Source organism: Herpailurus yagouaroundi, unplaced genomic scaffold (genome assembly GCF_014898765.1).
Source record: "Herpailurus yagouaroundi ecotype Mexico unplaced genomic scaffold, PumYag 77, whole genome shotgun sequence".
NCBI classification, from domain to species: domain Eukaryota; kingdom Metazoa; phylum Chordata; class Mammalia; order Carnivora; family Felidae; genus Herpailurus; species Herpailurus yagouaroundi.
Genome location: NW_024412388.1, coordinates 99,267 through 116,306, shown reverse-complemented (window position 1 = coordinate 116,306; position 17,040 = coordinate 99,267). Strand labels below are relative to the sequence as shown.

The following is a 17,040-nucleotide window of genomic DNA, read 5'->3' as shown; positions in this document are numbered from 1 at the left end:
GAGCTGGTCTCCCTGCCTCTCCCAGGGCAGCCAGGGCAATTGTTAAAAAGCCCCTGTCCCAAACCCTCCAAACCTCCTCACCTTATGGGGCTCCAACCCCATGTGGGGCTGTGCTGCTTTGCCCCTGTAGACAGATAAGCCCACACACGTGTGCCACCCAAGCCTTGACATGGCACTGGGCCAGCTAGGTGTCCACACGGAAACAAAAAAGTGTGGCAGGACCTCCCATCAATACCAGGTGGGTTGCAGATACAATTTGAAAGCTAAAACGGCAAAGCTTTAACAAAATATACAAGGACACCTTTATGAAATCTTTATGACTTTGGGGCAGGCAAAGGTTCTTTAAAAGAACAGAAATGGTGATACCATAAAGGAAGCTGTTGATCACTTGCACCATATTAAAATTTAAAACTGTCTACCAAAAGGCACTGTTAAGAGAGTGAGAATGTGAGACTGAGGGAAGGTATTGATAATACAGACAGCGGTGAGGAGTTCTCGTCCAGAGTGCACAAGCCCTACAAACCAGTGAGGAGAAGGCATATGAAGGTGGCACAGGCACCGGGAAGACACACCCTTGAGGGACTAGAAAGGCCAGGGGCCAAAGGGAATGTGGATTAAATGGCAGTGTGGCATGACCACGGAGCCACCAGAGCGCCGAGTGGCAGAGACGGCGGTCCGTGAGGATGCGGAGCACAGAGACGACCCGCGCGTGTCCTGCAGTCGGAGCAGATGCACAGCCACTCGGGAAACCGTCGGGCGGTGGCTTCTGAAGCTGAACAAGCTCGCCCCCCGACCCGACCCTCTGGCCTCTCCGAAGCCAAGTACACAGGTTTTCCAAGAGAAACATTCGGGCATGTTTGTGACTGTGAAGTGGAAACAACCCAAATCTCCTTCCACAGAAACGTGATGCAGAGACGAGGCCACTGTTGGTGGTGAAACTGACCAGCACAGCCCCCGAGGTGCCTGACTCCGAATCACATTGAGGCTCCGAGGAGGCAGATGTGAGATTGTAGAAAATACACATATTCGTTTCTGCTCCCAGTTCCTGGCCCAGAGCTACTGAAACCCTTGTGAATTCCTAAGTGATAAGAGCACCAGGACCACCTTTTGTTCTAATGAGCTGACTCCGGGTGGGCTCTGGGATAGAGATACTCACCAGAAGGACCAGCCATGATTAGAAGCTTGGAAATTTCAGCCCCAGCAACACCCCCTCTTCCGGAGAGAGAGGGGCTGGAATTGGATTTAATGACCCATCATGCCTATGTGAGGAAGCCTCCATAAAATCCCGATCGTATGGGGTTCACAGAGTTTCCATGTTGCTGAACATGTGCAGGTGTGGGGGGGAGTGGCACCCAGGCCATAATTCACCCCGCACATCTCTTTCATCCGGCTGTTCATCTGTACCCTTTATCATACCCTCGTACAGTAAACCGGTAAATGTAAGTAAATGTTTCCCTGACTTCTGTGAGCTGCTCTAGTAAGTTAATCAAATCCAAGGGGGAAGGGTCATGGGAAACTGGTTTGTAGCCAAACAAGCTGTGGGTGACCTGGGGACCCACTACCTGTGACTAAACTCGGAAGGGGGGCGGGCAGTCTTGTGGGACTGAGCCCTTCACCTGGGGATCTCATGCTGTCTCCAGGTAGATGGTGTCAGAATTGAGTTAAACCGTAGGACACCCAGCTGGTGTCAGAAACAGAAGTGAAGTGTGTTGTGTGGGTAGCACAGGAGACTCACAGGAGAACAGTGTGAGTAGGAAACTAGTTTTTCTTTTTACACAGACGCGGAAAGGTTCTTCGGGCACAACTCCACTTATGTAAAGTTCACTATGGGCCAGGCTGGCCTGCACGAGGTGGCCGGGTGGCACACACCGACAGGCAGGGTCCTTTCCTACACAGTTTGTGCCCTTCCTGCACATGTCATACATTGGCTGGCTTACTGGGAATCGAAGCGCCCCGGCCTTGCTCCCTCTGTGTGAAGCTGCCTCTCCACCATCACCCTTATGGCCTTGGCTCTCTCTGTCTCCCACCCACTGAGTCCTGTCCCTCAGGCTCTCAAAGGCCTTTTAGTCCAAGGCCCTCTCCTCAGAGAAGTCTCCAGCCCCTCCAGGGCACCCCTTCTCTCCACAATACTTCCTTCTTCCATTGTGTTGCTGTCGGAGATGATCTCATCTACCTGTCTGTTTAGATGTTTGCTGTCTGGCTCCCTTACTCCCTCTTCACATCCCTTATAGCCTGGAAGCCACAAGTGTGTGTTACAATGACCTGTGTGGGATGGGCACTATCAGCCCCGAGATCAGGATGGCCTGGAGCGCAGCTAAGGGCGCTGGGTCCTAGCTCTGCCGTTTGCTAGCTGTGTGGTCAGGCAGGAGTCGCTCACCCTCTCTGTGCCTCACCAGGCTCAACTCTGAAAACAGAGTCTTCTTTGTGACCCCTCCCAGGATGGATAAGTTTTGGAAAGAGTGCTCAGGGAGGCCTGGCAGAGGAGGCGCACTCTGGAGGCCCATCTCTGAGGCACTGTTACCCCTGCCTGCCTACTCTTGGTGACTGGTTGCGCTGGGGGTGGCAGCACCAGGCCCCCTTTCTTGAAGGAACAGACTCTGTTTTGCCTCCTCCTTCTTGCGCCCACCACCGGCGTCTAGGTCAGGAGAGATGCTGGTGCAGAGTAATGCACTTTCCTCCCCTGAACCCTCCCAACCCTCTCTAGAGGCCAAAGCCCATTCCCCTTCGGCATGCTGGCTACCAAGAGCCCTCAGGGGCCCCACTTGTCCCTTTGCCCCCACCAGCAGGTGCAACAGTGCTGCCTGGGAAGGGGCCAGTAGCCCTCTGGAGGCCGGAGGAGAGAGGTGCACGCCTCGCTCCACTATTCCACACCCAGTCATCAGCGGCCCACCTCCAAAGGATCTCTAGGAACATTCTGGAAAGGTCATTTCCCCTTTATCATCACTCAGTAACGCTCTCTATTCCACACAGACGACAGGGCAAGACCCTAAGACCCAGACAGGCCTGGGCTGGTGGGAGGTGGGGGCGGCGCTGCTGGCAGGGGGGAGGGTTCACAGCAGGTGAGGACACTTTAAGAGGAAAAGTCAGCCCAGGCCAAGAGTGCAGTGTGGCCTTCAGCTTGGGAAAGAGGAGGCCCGTGCAGAACTGATTGCAGGTTCGCATTCTCTGGCCAGCATCTGACCTGCCCAGGAAGGTGTCCCTCACGTAGCTGGAGGCCCCTCAAATGCCATCTATTTGTGGCCTGGACCTTGACGGCTGGCAGGAGACATGTGACCACAGGGATGGGGTATTTTTGGCAGTGGGGGTGGGGCCTGTGTGGTGAGCCCAGCACCATGCCGCTCTGGGACAGGCAGCTCGGATGCCCAGCTCCACTGCCCTGGCTGGCCACAGGGTCCCAGGTATGACACTGTTAGTCCCTTGTTCCCACCCCAAGAAGTCCGAAAGTCAGACAGCCCCAGAGGGACTTCCCCAAGGGCCAGAGAGGAGGGGACATTTCAGTGGGTCAGGAAGCCACAATGCTCTGGTCTCAAGGAATCTTCATCTCAGCACCGGTCTGACCAGAGTGACCTCCCACCTCCCAGGGTGTGGTGGTGGCTGGCCTAAGGTCGAAGGTCACCTCCCGTAGGAGGCTGAGACACTAGGGGCTCTCAGGCAGTTGGGGTCGCCTTTGTTCACAGAGATGAGGCAGACAAGGGGGCTCTGCTAGCTGGGCAGGCCTGGGTCAGGGGCGCAGACCTTGAGGATGGCTCTGGTAACCCACTGGGAGTTAGGAGGCTCATTTCTGCTCTGTGACCTCCTGCCTAGGCAAGGGGCAGAGCCAGGTGCTCCCTGGTGACCTCTGAGTGGGCTCTGGCGAGCACTAGAGTGACCTTGAACTCAGGGGAAGCCCGGAAACCTGTCCCAGCCAACGATGGTGGAAGGTCATCCCCAAAGGCTGGTCGCTTGCTGGGACGCTGCCACCCCTCCTCCGTGGCCAGCTGCCACCGTGAGCCTGTGGGGACAGGCCAGAGTTGACCATCCCCCACGTGAACTGACTCCCAGTGAGTGACCCTTGAAATGGGTTTTGCTGTATGAAGTTTACTTTGGTACCTACCGTTCTGCAGGAAAGTTGGAGAAGGTGAGGCTGACCTGGCTGCACAGAAAATGCTCAAAGATGTGACGTAAACCACTTCTGGGGACAAAAATTCAAACACAAGGAACCCTGTTTTCTTAGTGTGCCTCACTATTCGATTTGTAGAATGTACCATATGTCATTACACGGTTATTATTAGGGGTCAGTTTGGAAGCAGGCAAAGCGGAAGCCGCGCGTTCTCTAACTCGGAGGAAAGGTCGGGTTTGACAGCAGCTCAGCTTCCCTCCGGATTCCCTTTTCGGCTCTCTTGCAGGACATAGATGGAGTGCCGGCCCCCGAGCCAAGGAGGTGGGGGGCACCCCGGGGACTGGGCAGGGTGGTGGCGGCGTATGCTGGCCTGTGTCCGGGGCCTGGGTCCGTGCAGATCCCACCTAGCCTCAGGCTGTGCTGCTCAAGCGCCTCTGCTGACCTGAAATGGAAAACTTCCAGTACAGCATCCAGCTGAGTGACCAGGACTGGGCCGAGTTTGCAGCCACGACTGAAGAGTGTGGCCTCCCGCAGGCCAGCCTGGCCTCTGCGGATGAGCTCTTGTCCAGTGACATTGACCAAGGGGACAGCAGTGGCCACAATCCCCCTGGGCCTCCACCCCTCCTCGAGGGGCAGCCGGCTGCTGGGGGGAGGGGCTGGCCTGGTTTCAAGAAGGAGGACAAGGCCGCTGCCCGGCCACTGGTCAGCAGGTCTTGGCGTGAGCCTGTCTTGGCCCTGGGGGCTGATCAGCAGATGCCCGGCACGTCCGCACAGTCAGAAGCTTTGCCGTCCCTCGCATCTGACGCCGCCCCTCTAGGTCACAGCTCGTCGCTCCCAGGGCCAGCGTCTTCCAGAGACGAGATGCAGAGACTTCTGCGGGGGCCAGCCCCCCAGGACCCTGATCCTAGTACCCCTGGTGAGTCTCCTCAGAGCCCCGAGTCTCCCGGCTGCACCACTGCTCCCCAGAGGCCCCCCGGCACTCCTGGAGCCGCGCCACGCAGCCCTGGCCGAAAGAAGAGGCATGCGGCCGGAGCCAAGGGGGGCCGGTGCTCGAATACTCCGGGCTCTGCTCCCACCCACCTGGGCTCCCTGCTGCCTGCTGAGGCCAGGCCCCAGGAGGACCTTGGTCTGGCTGGGTCCAGGGGGAAGGGTCTCTCGGCTGGAACAGCAGAGCAGACACCAGGAACCAGGCAGAATGGACTGAGTCCAGAGTCTGCAGGAGCGCCTGCGCAGATGACCAAGCAAGGAACAGATTTGGGTCTGTCTACACCAGTCCCTACGATTGAGCGAGGTACAGACCCACTCAGAATGACCCCCAGAGCCGAGCCACACACCGCGTCCACACCTGCCCAGGAGACTCACCCAGATATCTCCGAAGCTAAGTCAGATGTGGCTCCGTCTACACTCGCCTCCAAGCTTCAACCTGACATGGCTCTGTCTACATCTGCCCCCAAGTCTAGACTGGACATGGACCTACCTGTGGTGGGCGCAGTGGTTAAGCCAGAGGAGGACTCATCTACACTTGCTCTGCCTCACCTTGTTTCCGAGACCCGATCCGATGCAGGTGTGTCTACACCTGCTCCCCTTCCCCGGGCTGGGCCTGACTTGGTGGAGGTAGAGGCTGCCCCGATGGCCAGGCTGTGCTTGAGCTCTGTTGTGTCTCCAGGAGGACACCAAGAGAAACCCAGAGGGGAGCCTTCAGCAGGTGCCCCTGGACATCACTCGGGGGAGCCCCCCCCACCAGGCTCTGTTCAAGCACCCAAGAAGAAGAGAGTGCGATTTTCCATGGCCGTGCCCAGCCCCAAGGAGCCAGGTTTGGGAGAAACCTCAGGCCCACCCTCACCAGCCACAGCCCGGCCCGCGCCTCCCAGGACAGCAGCTGGGGGCCGAGACAGGCCTGGAGGCTGGGATGCCGTGGCAGTCGGGCCCCGGTCCCCCCAGCCTCGGATCCTCAAACACCTGTCTTCCCCTCCCCCCTCTGCCTCTGTGGGGTCTAGGCCCAGGAGCAGCTTTGCAGTGACCCTCCCAGAGGCCTACGAGTTCTTTTTTTGTGACACTATTGAGGAGGAGGATAAAGATGCCGTGGAGGCGGCAGAAGCTGACCAGGCGCTGGCCGGAGTACAGTGGCCGGACACGTGCGAGTTCTTCTTCCAGGACCGCCGAGCCCAGAGGTCAGGGCACTGGGGGGTCCACTCCGTGGCCCACCCCCCGCAAGCTGAGCCTGTGCCAGCCTGTCCGCCTGGAGACCCCGTGCCCATCTCCATCCCCGAGGCCTATGAACACTTCCTTGGGGAGGACGTGTCGGGGGGCGTGCTAGAGCTGGCTGCCCTTCTCCAGCTGCAGGCCACAGAGCCCCCCCGGGTCGGTCCCCTGGGGAGTGGGGTCTGGAACCTCACCAGAGCCTAGCCCAGTCACAGCAGAGCAGCTCAGCCTGGCAGTCAGGCAAGCAGGTGAGTGTCGCGTGGGCCCCGGGGCTGTCCAGGTCCCGGGAACGTACTGTCCAGAGAGTTCAGCCAAGCAGGTGAGTGTCGCGTGGGCCCCGGGGCTGTCCAGGTCCCGAGAACGTACTGTCCAGAGAGCTCAGCCAGGAGGGCTGCTGGGGAGGGGCAGGCTAGGACCCCGGGTCATGAGCCCTTAGGGGGGCCTTAGGGATGATCCGGGAAGGATGGACCAGCTCCCGGCCATCCCAGGACACAGTCCAGGTGGGGTGGATGAGGCCAGACACCACGGCCACTCAGGAACTTGTCTCTGCACTGACCGTCATTCTGTATCCGGGCCCAGATGACAGCAGTGCCCTGCCCCCGGCCTCTAGCACAGTAGACACCGGGACAGCTCACGCTCAGGCCTTGCTGCCTGCTGGGTCGGGCGCTCAATAGACTTTCTCTCGCATTTCCCTGCAAGATATTTTACAAACCAGGAAATGGTACCCCAGCGGCAAATCCTGCTGAGGTCAGCTTGACTCAACTGCGCCACACACTACCCTGTGTCTTGGGACGGGGTACTACACGGAAGAAGTGACTCAGACAGCGTGTCTGGGACAGACGAGCCTGGGTGGAGCCGGAGCACAGAGCATGCTTCTTTTCCCTAGGAGAGCCCCGGGAGCCTCTCACCTCGTTTACCCTCAGCCAGAACGACATGTGCCTGGTGTTCGTAGCCTTTGCCACCTGGGCTGTGAGAACATCAGATCTGCACACCCCAGACGCCTGGAAAACAGGTTTGGGGGCCCTGGGGGAGGAGTGGGCTGGTGCCCAGGATGACAGCTGGTGTCCAGTCTCAGCTGCCGGGCCGGCAGGGATGAGGGGTGCGTGGAGAGGCACAGATTTCTCCCCGACCCACCCCTAGTTCCGCTGGCCTCCTCCTGCCCTTTGAGGGCCAGGCCGTGTGGATGGAAGACAGTGGCCAGACCGGAAGGCAGCCGGCACTCAGGAGGCTCTCTCGTGCTTCTCTTGCAGTCTTGTTGGCCAATATCGGTACCATCTCCGCCATCCACTACTTCCGCCGGCACGTGGGGCAGGGGCGCCGCAGCCGCAGCCCCAGCCCCAGCTGGTAGGATCCAGGCTTGGTCCAGGAAGACACAGGACAAAGAAGTGGCCCCAGGGGCTCAGGACGAGGTGCCGCCTCAGGTCTTGCCCTTTGATCCCTGTGTCCTATGGCATCTAGGAAGGAGCCAGTGTCCTCGGTCCTGGCTCCCTTGGATTCCACCCAAAGGTCTAGCCAGTGGCCGAGGCCAAGGCTGTGCTCCACACCTGGAAAGAGGGAGATTCTGGAAGGCTGGGTGGGTAGGGCTGAGCAAGGAGCTGGGTTAGTAAGGTGGCCAGATTAGCAAATAAAAACATAGGGCATCCGGTGAAACTTGCATTTCAGACATGCAGTATTGGAGATTGTACTAAATTACGCGTGGCTTATCTGAAATCAAATTTAACGGGGTGCCCTAGGTTTCATTTGGTGAGCCGGGGTGAGAAGCAGGACAAAGTGTTGGAAACTAGAAGGTGTCAGTGCAGCAGCAAGGCTGCAGCTGGAAATCCGGGCAGGGGGCAAGGGCGAGGAGACTGGGTGGCCTTCAGGTGGAGGCGGGCGTCCCAGAGACTATCTGCCCTCTTTACAAGTGGACTGGGGTAGTGAAAACCTCTGAGGCCTCTTTGACCCCTGAACCCCAGGGGCGTGTGGCCAAGGCCTTCTGGGCTCCTGAGACCCGTGAGCAGGAACCCACAGGGGCCTATGGGAGGGCGGCCCTAGCAGGGCGAGGGTCTGTAGGGCAGAGGCTGGAGCCCCTCCTGTGGGGAACCCTGGACGAGGTACAGGGGCAGAATATGGTGGTGTCAGGTAAAGGGACTGAACGTTTGGGGTTGTCCCGGGGCTTTGAGGAGCCAGAGATGGGGCAGGAACGCGGGTGGGAGGCTGGTGGCGGCAAAGCAACGGAGGCTACCAAGCTGGGTGCCGGGTCGGCGTGTGCACAGGGTCCCCAGGACAGGGGACTTCTGGCTGCTGAGTGGAAAACGCGGGGACACGCAGCACAAATAAAATCTTTATCTTTCTTGTTTCGTCTCTTGTCAGTTTCTCCCAGCCGGCCGCAGTCCACTCACATTTGCCCGGAACACCCTCCTGCCTCTGCTTGTGATGTCTCAGACTTCGCTGACCTCCTACCCTTGTGCTCTCTGGCCTCACGTGCTCTGACCCTCACTACTCTTTCTCAGCCCTCTGGCCTTCAGTTCTCCCACCCGCAGGTAAAGCCTGCACCGAGTGGCCTCCCCGTGTCTTCCCTGAGGAATGGTTCAAGTTTGGTCCCTCCATGTATCCTGCTCTGATCTGTGTCTGACCTGAGCAGTGTCACCAGGCCATCTTCGGTATGAGGCCCTCTGCCTGGCCCCTCCAGAGCCCAGGGAAACTCAGAGTGCTGGAGACCCCTGCACCCTGCTGGGGTCAGACCCTGACTCAGCCTTCGATGGCGTTCAGGTATTGGATGCTGGCCAGCCTGTGGCCCTACAAAGAAAGACCCAGCTCTGCTGCAGACCCCCACTCCCGGGTTAATGCTGGCGGGTAGTCCCAAGAACCAGCCGGCCCAGGGGCCATCAGATCCACTGGATGAGCCCCCCACCAGCCTCAGGTGCTCCGCGGGGCCAGCGCTTGTGGGAAGGAGATGAAGCTTTGTCCCAGATGTTGTCATAGCTCCTGAGGGGATGGCCACCTGGTGGGGGGGACAGAGATGCATGTGCCTTCAGGAAGCAACACCCAGAGCTCCCCTCAGAAAGAGGCGAGGGCCTTCACTCACCTGAGGGAGGCAGCAGGGGGTCGGGTGAGACTTCTCTCACAGGGGAGACCTGGGGACCCCAACCACAAGTCTGAGATCTGAGCCCTGGGGGAGGACGCTTGGAGACCAGCCCACGAATCTGCCAGATCCCACCCCTACCTTTTCCTCCCGCATCTACCCTTCCTTACAGCCTCCCCCCAGCCTGCTGCTGCTTCCGGTCCTTGACCTGCCATATCTTCCCTGTTTCTGTCTGTCCTGCTCCCCCAGGGTCCCCGAGGCCACACACTGTTTCCACCTCCTAGCAGAACCCTTTGCCCAGCAGGGGCGGGTGCTGCTACTCACATGCTGAGGGGAGTCTGGGGGTGGTGGACCCTGGCCCTGGACAGAGCCTCGGTGCCGCTGAGAGGCTCGCGGCTGCAGGGCTCCCTTCTTGGAGAGCAAGTGGGGACCGGAGAGCCCAGAGCTGGGGTCAGAGACAGGCACAGACACAGGGACCAAGGGGAATGCGCTCGAGGACTCAGGTCCAAGTGAGCTCTGCATCGCGCCGAGGAACTGCAAGAAAGGGGTGGTGACCTGAGGCTCTGGACCAGAACCTCGGTAGAGCTGAGGGTTCCCTGTCCCCGAAATGCCTTGGCCTCTCATCATGGCTGAGTGGGCCTCAGGTTGTGGACACATCCGACCCTTTCCGTCCCCCACAGGGAACTGACCTCATCCAGGCCCTGGACATCTGTGATCTTGTGGTAGGAGGTAGCAGGTGGTGTGTAGGGATCAGCATAGAGCGGGGACCGTGGGGCCTCTGGAGGCTGGTCTCGGGCCTCGGGGTTGCCCTCCGGGCTGTGCTTGCTCAGCTGCAGGAAAGAGGCAAGAGGGACAGGTTTCCTGAAGAGGAGGTGGCCTGAGTCCTCCCTTCTCTGAGCAAGAAGGCCTCTAGGTGGCTCCAGGGCCACCTGGGCCTGAGAAATGGAGGCCAGGGAGATGAAGGGTGGGATGGAGAACTGGGTCAGCGTGCTGGGCTCACCTTGGTCAGGTCCAAAAACAACGAGGTGGCCAGGCCGGGCCCCTCAGCCTGGGCCTTGTTCCTGGGTGACCTACTGCTGCTGCTCCGTCTCGGCTCTGCCCTCTGCCTGCTGGTGCCGGTGCCGCCAGGGTTGGCCTGGTCCTGTGGGGACCAAAGACCTTCCAGAAGGTTCCCTAGGGCCCTGACCCACTCAACCCCAGGAGGCTGCACAAAGTTCCCTTCAGTCTGAGTCTCCTCCCCTGGGGAACTAGGGTCCTGCTTGAAACGGGGTGCCATGGGGGTCCAGGTTCCCCAACACAAACTGTCCTCGTGACTCCCTGCCCCCTTCTTCTGCCTATCCCTCCCCACTCCCAGATGCTCACAGGCACAGGCTGGGCGGGGCAGCCTGTGGTGGACGGCACTGAGGATTCAGGGAGAGAGTGGCTGGTGTGCGTGGACGGGGGTGCTGGGCACCCTGAGCCCCAGCTGGTTCGTCCATCTGAGGAGAGTGAGCCTCGGCCACCACCCAGGACCTGGACACCAGGGGGCAGGCAGAGGGGAGGTGAGACAGACAGCAGGACCCCTCTCCCTCCCCACCCACCCTTCTGCCCAGAACCTGAGAGGTGGGTGCAGCGTCTGTCCTTGCTGGCCCCTCACCTGTGTGGACACCCGCAGCCCTGGGAAGCTCTCAGGGCCAGGCGGTGGGGGAGCTCCGTCCCCGTGGGAGACCGTCTGCAGGCAGAGCAGCCAGTGGCTGTAGTCCTCGTAGCTGGCACACAGCACGCGAATGGTGTTGATGAGACGGCCTAGCACACAGACGCTGTGAGGGGGCCTGGCAACAGAAGCCCCCTGCAAGGCCCCACTGAAGGGCTGGGGCACCCGGGAGGCCCGTGCCCTCCCTCCCAGCCCAGGCCTCCACCCACCTTCGATGAGGAAAGAGCGGATCCGCTTCTCCTTCTCCTCCAGGTTGATGTGGATGGCGCTGAGTGGCAGCTCCCCCTGTGGGGGCAGTGACGAAAGACGGAGCCTCAGTCTGGGGTGGGTGCAACCCTGTGCCTCTGCCTGGGCCCATAATTCTGTCTCACCCTCCAGAGCCGGGCTGGGCCCTCAGAGCACAGGCAGAGGGCAAGGCAGGCTGCGGCTGACATCCCCGAGGGAGGTCAGTGCTCCCCGTCTCTCCTGAGGGCTACCTTTGCCCCTGGACTCTGGGTAGGCCTCCATCAGCCAATGGCAGGCACAGATGGATGCTTCTGGGGACTGGTCCCCTGGGTCACCTATTAAGACTGGGGGTAGGGCGGGAGGGATCATGCAGGAGACCCCTGTACGTTCCTCAGTGACTGAGGGTAGAAGGGTACTGTGATACACATGACAGACACACTCCAGCTCGAGAGGACCCTCACACACACACACACACACACACACACACACACACTGGAAAATGTCCGCTCGGAGGTATAGGCCCCTCTCAGAGATACTGGGGGCCAACACAGAGTGCCTCCCAGGAGGGGTTCTGCCCCCATGCACCCTGCCTCGGTGACGGTCCTGCTGGTGGTGGAGGATGCTCTAGCATAATAAGGGGTCCTACGCAGGGGTCCCTCCTCAGCCACATCACAGCTGAGACCAGACTGACCAGGGCAGCGGGCCAGGTGGGTGGGGCCAGCACACTCTGTCCCAACAGGCCCCGAAATACAGGTTCCTCCGGAGCCACTGCCCTCTCCCACCCCCACACACAGGGTGTCTCCCTGGGGCAGGTCCACAGTGGGGAGGGACCCACCTTAAAGCAAAGCCCATCTGCTTCCTCAGAGAAAATGGCCAGTGATGTCGGGTACAGGACCAAGAGCCGGTCCCACTGTTCCTGCAAGGGAGTCAAAGGCAGAGGGGGGGGGCTCGACCAGTAGTGTGTGCGAGGGCCTGGACCCCGTTCCTCACCCCTCCCCCATCTTTTGTCCCCTCCTCCATTCCCCCTCCCATCCGTCCTGTGCCCCCATGTCTTCATCCCTGTGGCCCCCTCTCCTGTCACCCCTGGGTCCCCCCGCCTCCCACGCACCTGTGAAGGCAGATGCTGAAGCTTGACCCTCGAGGCACAGATGGCACTACCCACCATCTGACGCCCCGATGCTGTCCGCAGCCGGGTCAGTCTGCGCTGCAGAGTCCAGGGCAGCTCGTCCTCAGGGAGGCCCTAGTGGAGGGGGGTCAGGGGCAGGCAGAGGGTGCGGGCACAGGGGGGATGGGAAAGGGGGGTGGGGGTTCCTGGCACTCACCCGCGGGGGCGATGAGCGGCAGTGCTGCAGCCCTCCCACGAGGGCCATCTGCTTTTCCAGGTGGTACAGCCAGCGGCCCAGCTCAGCCTGGCTGGAGCAGAGCACGAGAAGGGGAGCAGGCAGCGGGCCTGGGGGTGGAGGGGTGGAGCGGGCTGGGCCAGCAGCCCACAGGAAAGGCCCTGCCCAAGGGATCCATGGGCACCCCAAGGCCTGGAACAGGAGGAGCCTGTGACACCATCTGGGACCATCGGCCACTAACAGGGCCACGTTCACAGCCCTGGAGGTCCCCTACCCGCTACCTTGCACCCCTGCCCAGCAAATGCTCATGGGCACACTGGAGGAAAAGCCAGGATCCCCCAGTGCACTCAGGGTCCCTCCATTGTTCTGAAGCTCAGCCAGACCGAGGTCCCTGAGCAGCCCCAGCCAGAGGTCCCTCCTGGGGGCCAGGTCCACTCATGCCCCCCACACACCTGTGATCTGGAAGGCATGCTCTCTGGATCCCTCGAGCGGGCAGACACTCAGCTCCACCAGCGGTAACAGCCCCTGCCAGAGCACGTGGGGGAGAGGAGGGCTGGGGGGCCCCTAGTGGGACGTGGATACCCCCCTCCCAGGAGGTGCTCTCTTCCTCTACCCCTAGCCTCCGCCCTTTGCCTGTTTCCCCGCACCTGGAAGGTGAGTCCTTTGGAACCATGGGCCTGGAAGTACAGGTAAGAGGGGAACAGCTCCAGGAAGCAGTCGCTGATGTCCTGGGGGAGAGCAGGGCTGCCGGTGTGACGGGCTGGGGGTCAGGCCCCAGGCTGGTACCCGAGCACCCCTGCCCCCTCCCCGCTCGGCCCGGCCTGGCCCCACCTGGCTGTGCTGGAATCGCAGCTGGACCTTGGCATAGTGTATGACCTTGCCCAGATTCCTCACAGGCACCCTCCGCCGCCCCTTCTTGAACACACTCAGGAACGGCTGCTCTAGATTTTCTCGCTGGCTCTCCAAATCTGGGATGTCCTGTGGGGAGCAGAGCTCAGGGGAGGGGGCCTGACCTGGGACCAGCTGCCCCGCCCATACACACCCCTACAGTTACACAATACAAAGGTTAGGAACACACACACACACACACACACACACACACACACCATCGCTCATAGGTACAGAACCGTATACACACTCACGGCTTCTTAACGTGGAAATAGTGGGAAGATACACACACGAGCGAACACTGCCTGCCAGTCATAAAATTACATGGCCCAGTGGTAGAGACAGCGAAGTCTGAACTCAGCAGAGATCCAACCCTCATTTTAGACGTTTCCTCAGCTGTGTACCCTTGTGTCAGTTACTCAGCCTCCAAAGACTTGTCGGTCAGAGGGGTTTGGGGGCATCTGACGGAGACGGTGCTCGAAACACTCCCGTGCTTGTAGTGTTGGCTGTAAATATTTAATACCTGGTTCTACAAAGCGGGGGAGGCGATTTCGATGTAAATACTCCCACCATGGCCCATTTCAAACTACCAGCATGTCAGTGACTGGGGAGCTGGAAAAAGATGCATCGGATCAGCCCTTGAGAGTCTGTGCCGACAGCTTTGGCACACCACGGCGGGCCCCTTAACCTCACCCACAGAGAAGCCCAAGGTCCTGGAAATGGCTCAAAGGGTCCTCTGTGATCTGCCCCCTCCTCTAGTCCTGTTCTCTCACATCAGGCACAGGCTGCCTCAGGGCCTTTGTACTTGCTGTCCCTCTGCCTGGACTACTCAGGCCAACTCTCTTCTCACCCATCAGGACTTGGCTCAGATATCACCTTCTCTAGGAGATCCCTTCTGGGTAACTTTGTAACCTTCCCTGATCCCTCTGCACACCTTTCCTCCTTTACTTTTCTCCCTAACGCCACCACATCTGACTTATCATATCTTTTACTTGTTATCTGGCTCTGTCACAGGGATGGGAATATCAAGAGAATGGGGTCTTTGTCTATTTTGCCCACTGCTGTATCCCCAGGGCCTAGGCCAGGCCTGGGATGTGCTGGAGGTTCAGTGCCTGTCTGTTGAGGGGAGGGCTTGTCAGTGCCCACACACACTTAGCTGATTCTGGCACACAGGGGATCCTCTGTAGTCGGGGGCGGGGGGGTGGGTTAATCATCAGATCGGGAGTCGGATAGGGATGGGTGTTGACCTGACACCCTGGCTGGAAGGGCTGAGGTCTAGGGGCTCAGGGGCGAGTTGGGGCCATGCTTCATTTGGGTGCTAGCAGGGGCCGTCTCAAAGGCTGCTGAGTCCCGGCCAAGCTAAGCCACCCCTTGGGCAAGCCCAGGAATGTGAACAGGCTCACGGCTTCCTGGCCTCCCTGACTCTGGGTGGGGCCTCCTGTACCCACACCCAGTGTGGGGAACAGCTCAGGGTTGGGACCCATGAAAATTAGGCCATGGAGCAGGAAGGGCCACACAGCTGTCCCTGTGTCCCGGGCCCAGCCTTAGGGCCCAGGGAGGAGTTAGCTCATCGCTGTGGCAAGGTTGGTTCATTTGTAGGTTCAACCTGCCTGGTCCCCTTTCCTGCTATGTCCTGGCAAAAGAGGACCACCAGGGCCACCACACCTCACGTGACTCCACCAGGGTCACATGGTGTGTCCCAGGCTGGGACAGAGAGAGTCGAGGTCTGAGATGCGACCACATGGAGGGACTCCAGCCCAGCCCAGCCAGACCCTGGACAGAGTGCCCTGCCCACCTCTCTGAGGCAGCATGGTTTCTCAAGCCAGCACTTTGCCTGCGGAGAGCCCCGGGACCACAGAGGGCAAGAGAGGGGACAGGGGTGGGCTTCCCAGCCTGAGAGGAACACGTTGGAAAGGTGAGCTCTGGAAGCCCACACCAGCCGCTAGGCCTCAAAGGGGCAGTGAGAGGACAGAGGGATGCAGGGCGTGGGCCCTGGCCCAGAGTCACAAATGTTACTGCTTCTATGTCTCCCAAGAAATTGGAGGCTCATTTCCCTCACGTGCCGGGGTCTCTGCACATAGCAGAGCCTCACCCCTACCCAATGCTATCCAAGCTGGGGAAGAGGGCTTGGGGTCTCTCCCCACTCAGCTAACCCTTAGCCTCAAGGAGGTGGGCAGGGTGAGAGGGGGTGGAATTCAGTTCAGAGGTGGGCCTAGCACACGGGAGCCACATCCCTGCTGTGTGGCCTTGGGGGGGGGCGGCGGCCGGGGCACAGTGGGCTGCTGTGGAATGAGGCAGTAGTGGTTGCCGAGATACCCCCTGGGAGAAACAGGTCCAGAGTAGGTGAGAGGCTGGCTCACTGTTCACCTAAAGCCTCTTCCTCTCAGAGTAATGACAGAGGGTGGGGGTTCACAGCCACACCACCACCGTGACACCCGCGCCCACGCGGCGACATAGATACATGCGCTTGGTCCATCTCGAATATGCCTGGACATGCTGTCCCGCGCCCAAGTCCTGGGGGTGGGCAGACACCACAGGTACGGTTCTGAGTGGACAGCCTGACCTTGGGGCCCCCTCCCGCGTAGCAGAGAGACTCCTGGAGGCCCCGCCTGTGGCCCGCCCCTGCCCGGTGCTCCCTCGCCCCACTGACTCAGTGTCTCTCAGTTTCGCTCTCCACTCAGACTTTCGGCCGCATGAGCTCCCTAGGGTGGGGCAGCGTCTGCTTCCTCACCTCACTCGGGATCTGACTCCCCCCAGGCTGAGGGGGTAAGACCCTGGGCCGAGCGAAGATAGGACAGGCACACACAGCCACACGGAGACCACCGCCACCGCACCCCTGTGAGCTGGGACACGCCCACCCGCCTGCTCACCGTCCCAGGGACGTAGTAGAAGATCTTGTCAGCAGTGGTGTCCCCGTCAGGACCGGCCTCGGTGCCAAACAGGCCAGCCAGCTTCCTTGCGCCATCCTCTCTGGGGACAAGTGAAGTGGGGCTCACAGCCTGGCCCCAGAGGCAGACTGAGGGACACCCTGTGACCTAGTGGCCGAGGCTGAGCTCCGCTCCACCCCCCCCCCCCCCCCCCGCCCTCACCTATTTCCCTTCAGCGAGGGCTTTCTGGAGAAGGAGGCCCGGAGCCTCCTAGGGGCCTGAGGGACGCAGTGGCTGTTCCCCATGGGCGGCGGTAGTGGCGTGCCCCAGTGGAACAGGTCGACTTGTCTGTGTCCCTCGGTACTGAGCCTCACGTCCCGCCTCCCAGGCGGGGCTCTGGGAAGTCTTGCCCTATACCTAAGGGCCGGACGAGGGTGGAGCCTTTCTGGGAGGGACCCACCCTTCCCTGGGCCCAAGCCTTTCAGCTCTCTGACCTGGTCCTCCACACACACAGGCTAGGCTGGAGTTGGGGTGGGGGTAGGGGTGTGGGGGGTGGGAAGAGTCTTCTCCTGGGGTCCAGCCAAGAGCACCCATCTTGGCCTCCAGTCTGTACAGCAGTCGCCTCAAAGGCCTGGTTTATGAGTATGTGGCCTGCCAACACT

The 17,040-nt window shown here is 60.4% G+C and overlaps 2 protein-coding genes across 5 annotated transcripts; one reads left to right on the top strand and one right to left on the bottom strand.

Moving 5' to 3' along the window:
- Positions 1-3,151: 3,151 nt before the first annotated feature.
- PERM1 (PPARGC1 and ESRR induced regulator, muscle 1) lies at positions 3,152-8,637 on the top strand. Its single transcript, XM_040457772.1, is given in 5 exon segments — positions 3,152-3,398; positions 4,386-6,451; positions 6,453-6,549; positions 7,188-7,313; positions 7,552-8,637. Coding segments are annotated over 4 exon segments (2,226 nt in total). The 5' UTR covers positions 3,152-3,398; positions 4,386-4,546; the 3' UTR covers positions 7,650-8,637.
- Positions 8,612-16,879, bottom strand: PLEKHN1 (pleckstrin homology domain containing N1). Of its 4 annotated transcripts, XM_040457786.1 has the most exons (16): positions 16,601-16,874; positions 16,382-16,481; positions 13,455-13,601; positions 13,271-13,351; positions 13,076-13,148; positions 12,606-12,733; positions 12,392-12,523; positions 12,119-12,199; positions 11,268-11,343; positions 11,002-11,150; positions 10,728-10,877; positions 10,366-10,506; positions 10,055-10,195; positions 9,690-9,899; positions 9,369-9,417; positions 8,612-9,284 (listed from the first exon to the last, which is right to left on the bottom strand). In XM_040457786.1, the coding sequence occupies exons 1-16, from the start codon at positions 16,681-16,683 to the stop codon at positions 9,169-9,171; spliced, it is 1,857 nt and encodes a 618-aa protein (XP_040313720.1). In that variant the 5' UTR covers positions 16,684-16,874; the 3' UTR covers positions 8,612-9,168. The 4 variants fall into 4 exon arrangements, with proteins under 4 accessions (XP_040313720.1, XP_040313730.1, XP_040313750.1 ...); XM_040457796.1 differs by lacking the exon at positions 10,728-10,877 and having other exon boundaries at positions 16,601-16,879; XM_040457816.1 differs by lacking the exon at positions 16,601-16,874 and having other exon boundaries at positions 13,271-13,367; positions 13,455-13,591; positions 16,382-16,467.
- Positions 16,880-17,040: the final 161 nt, after the last annotated feature.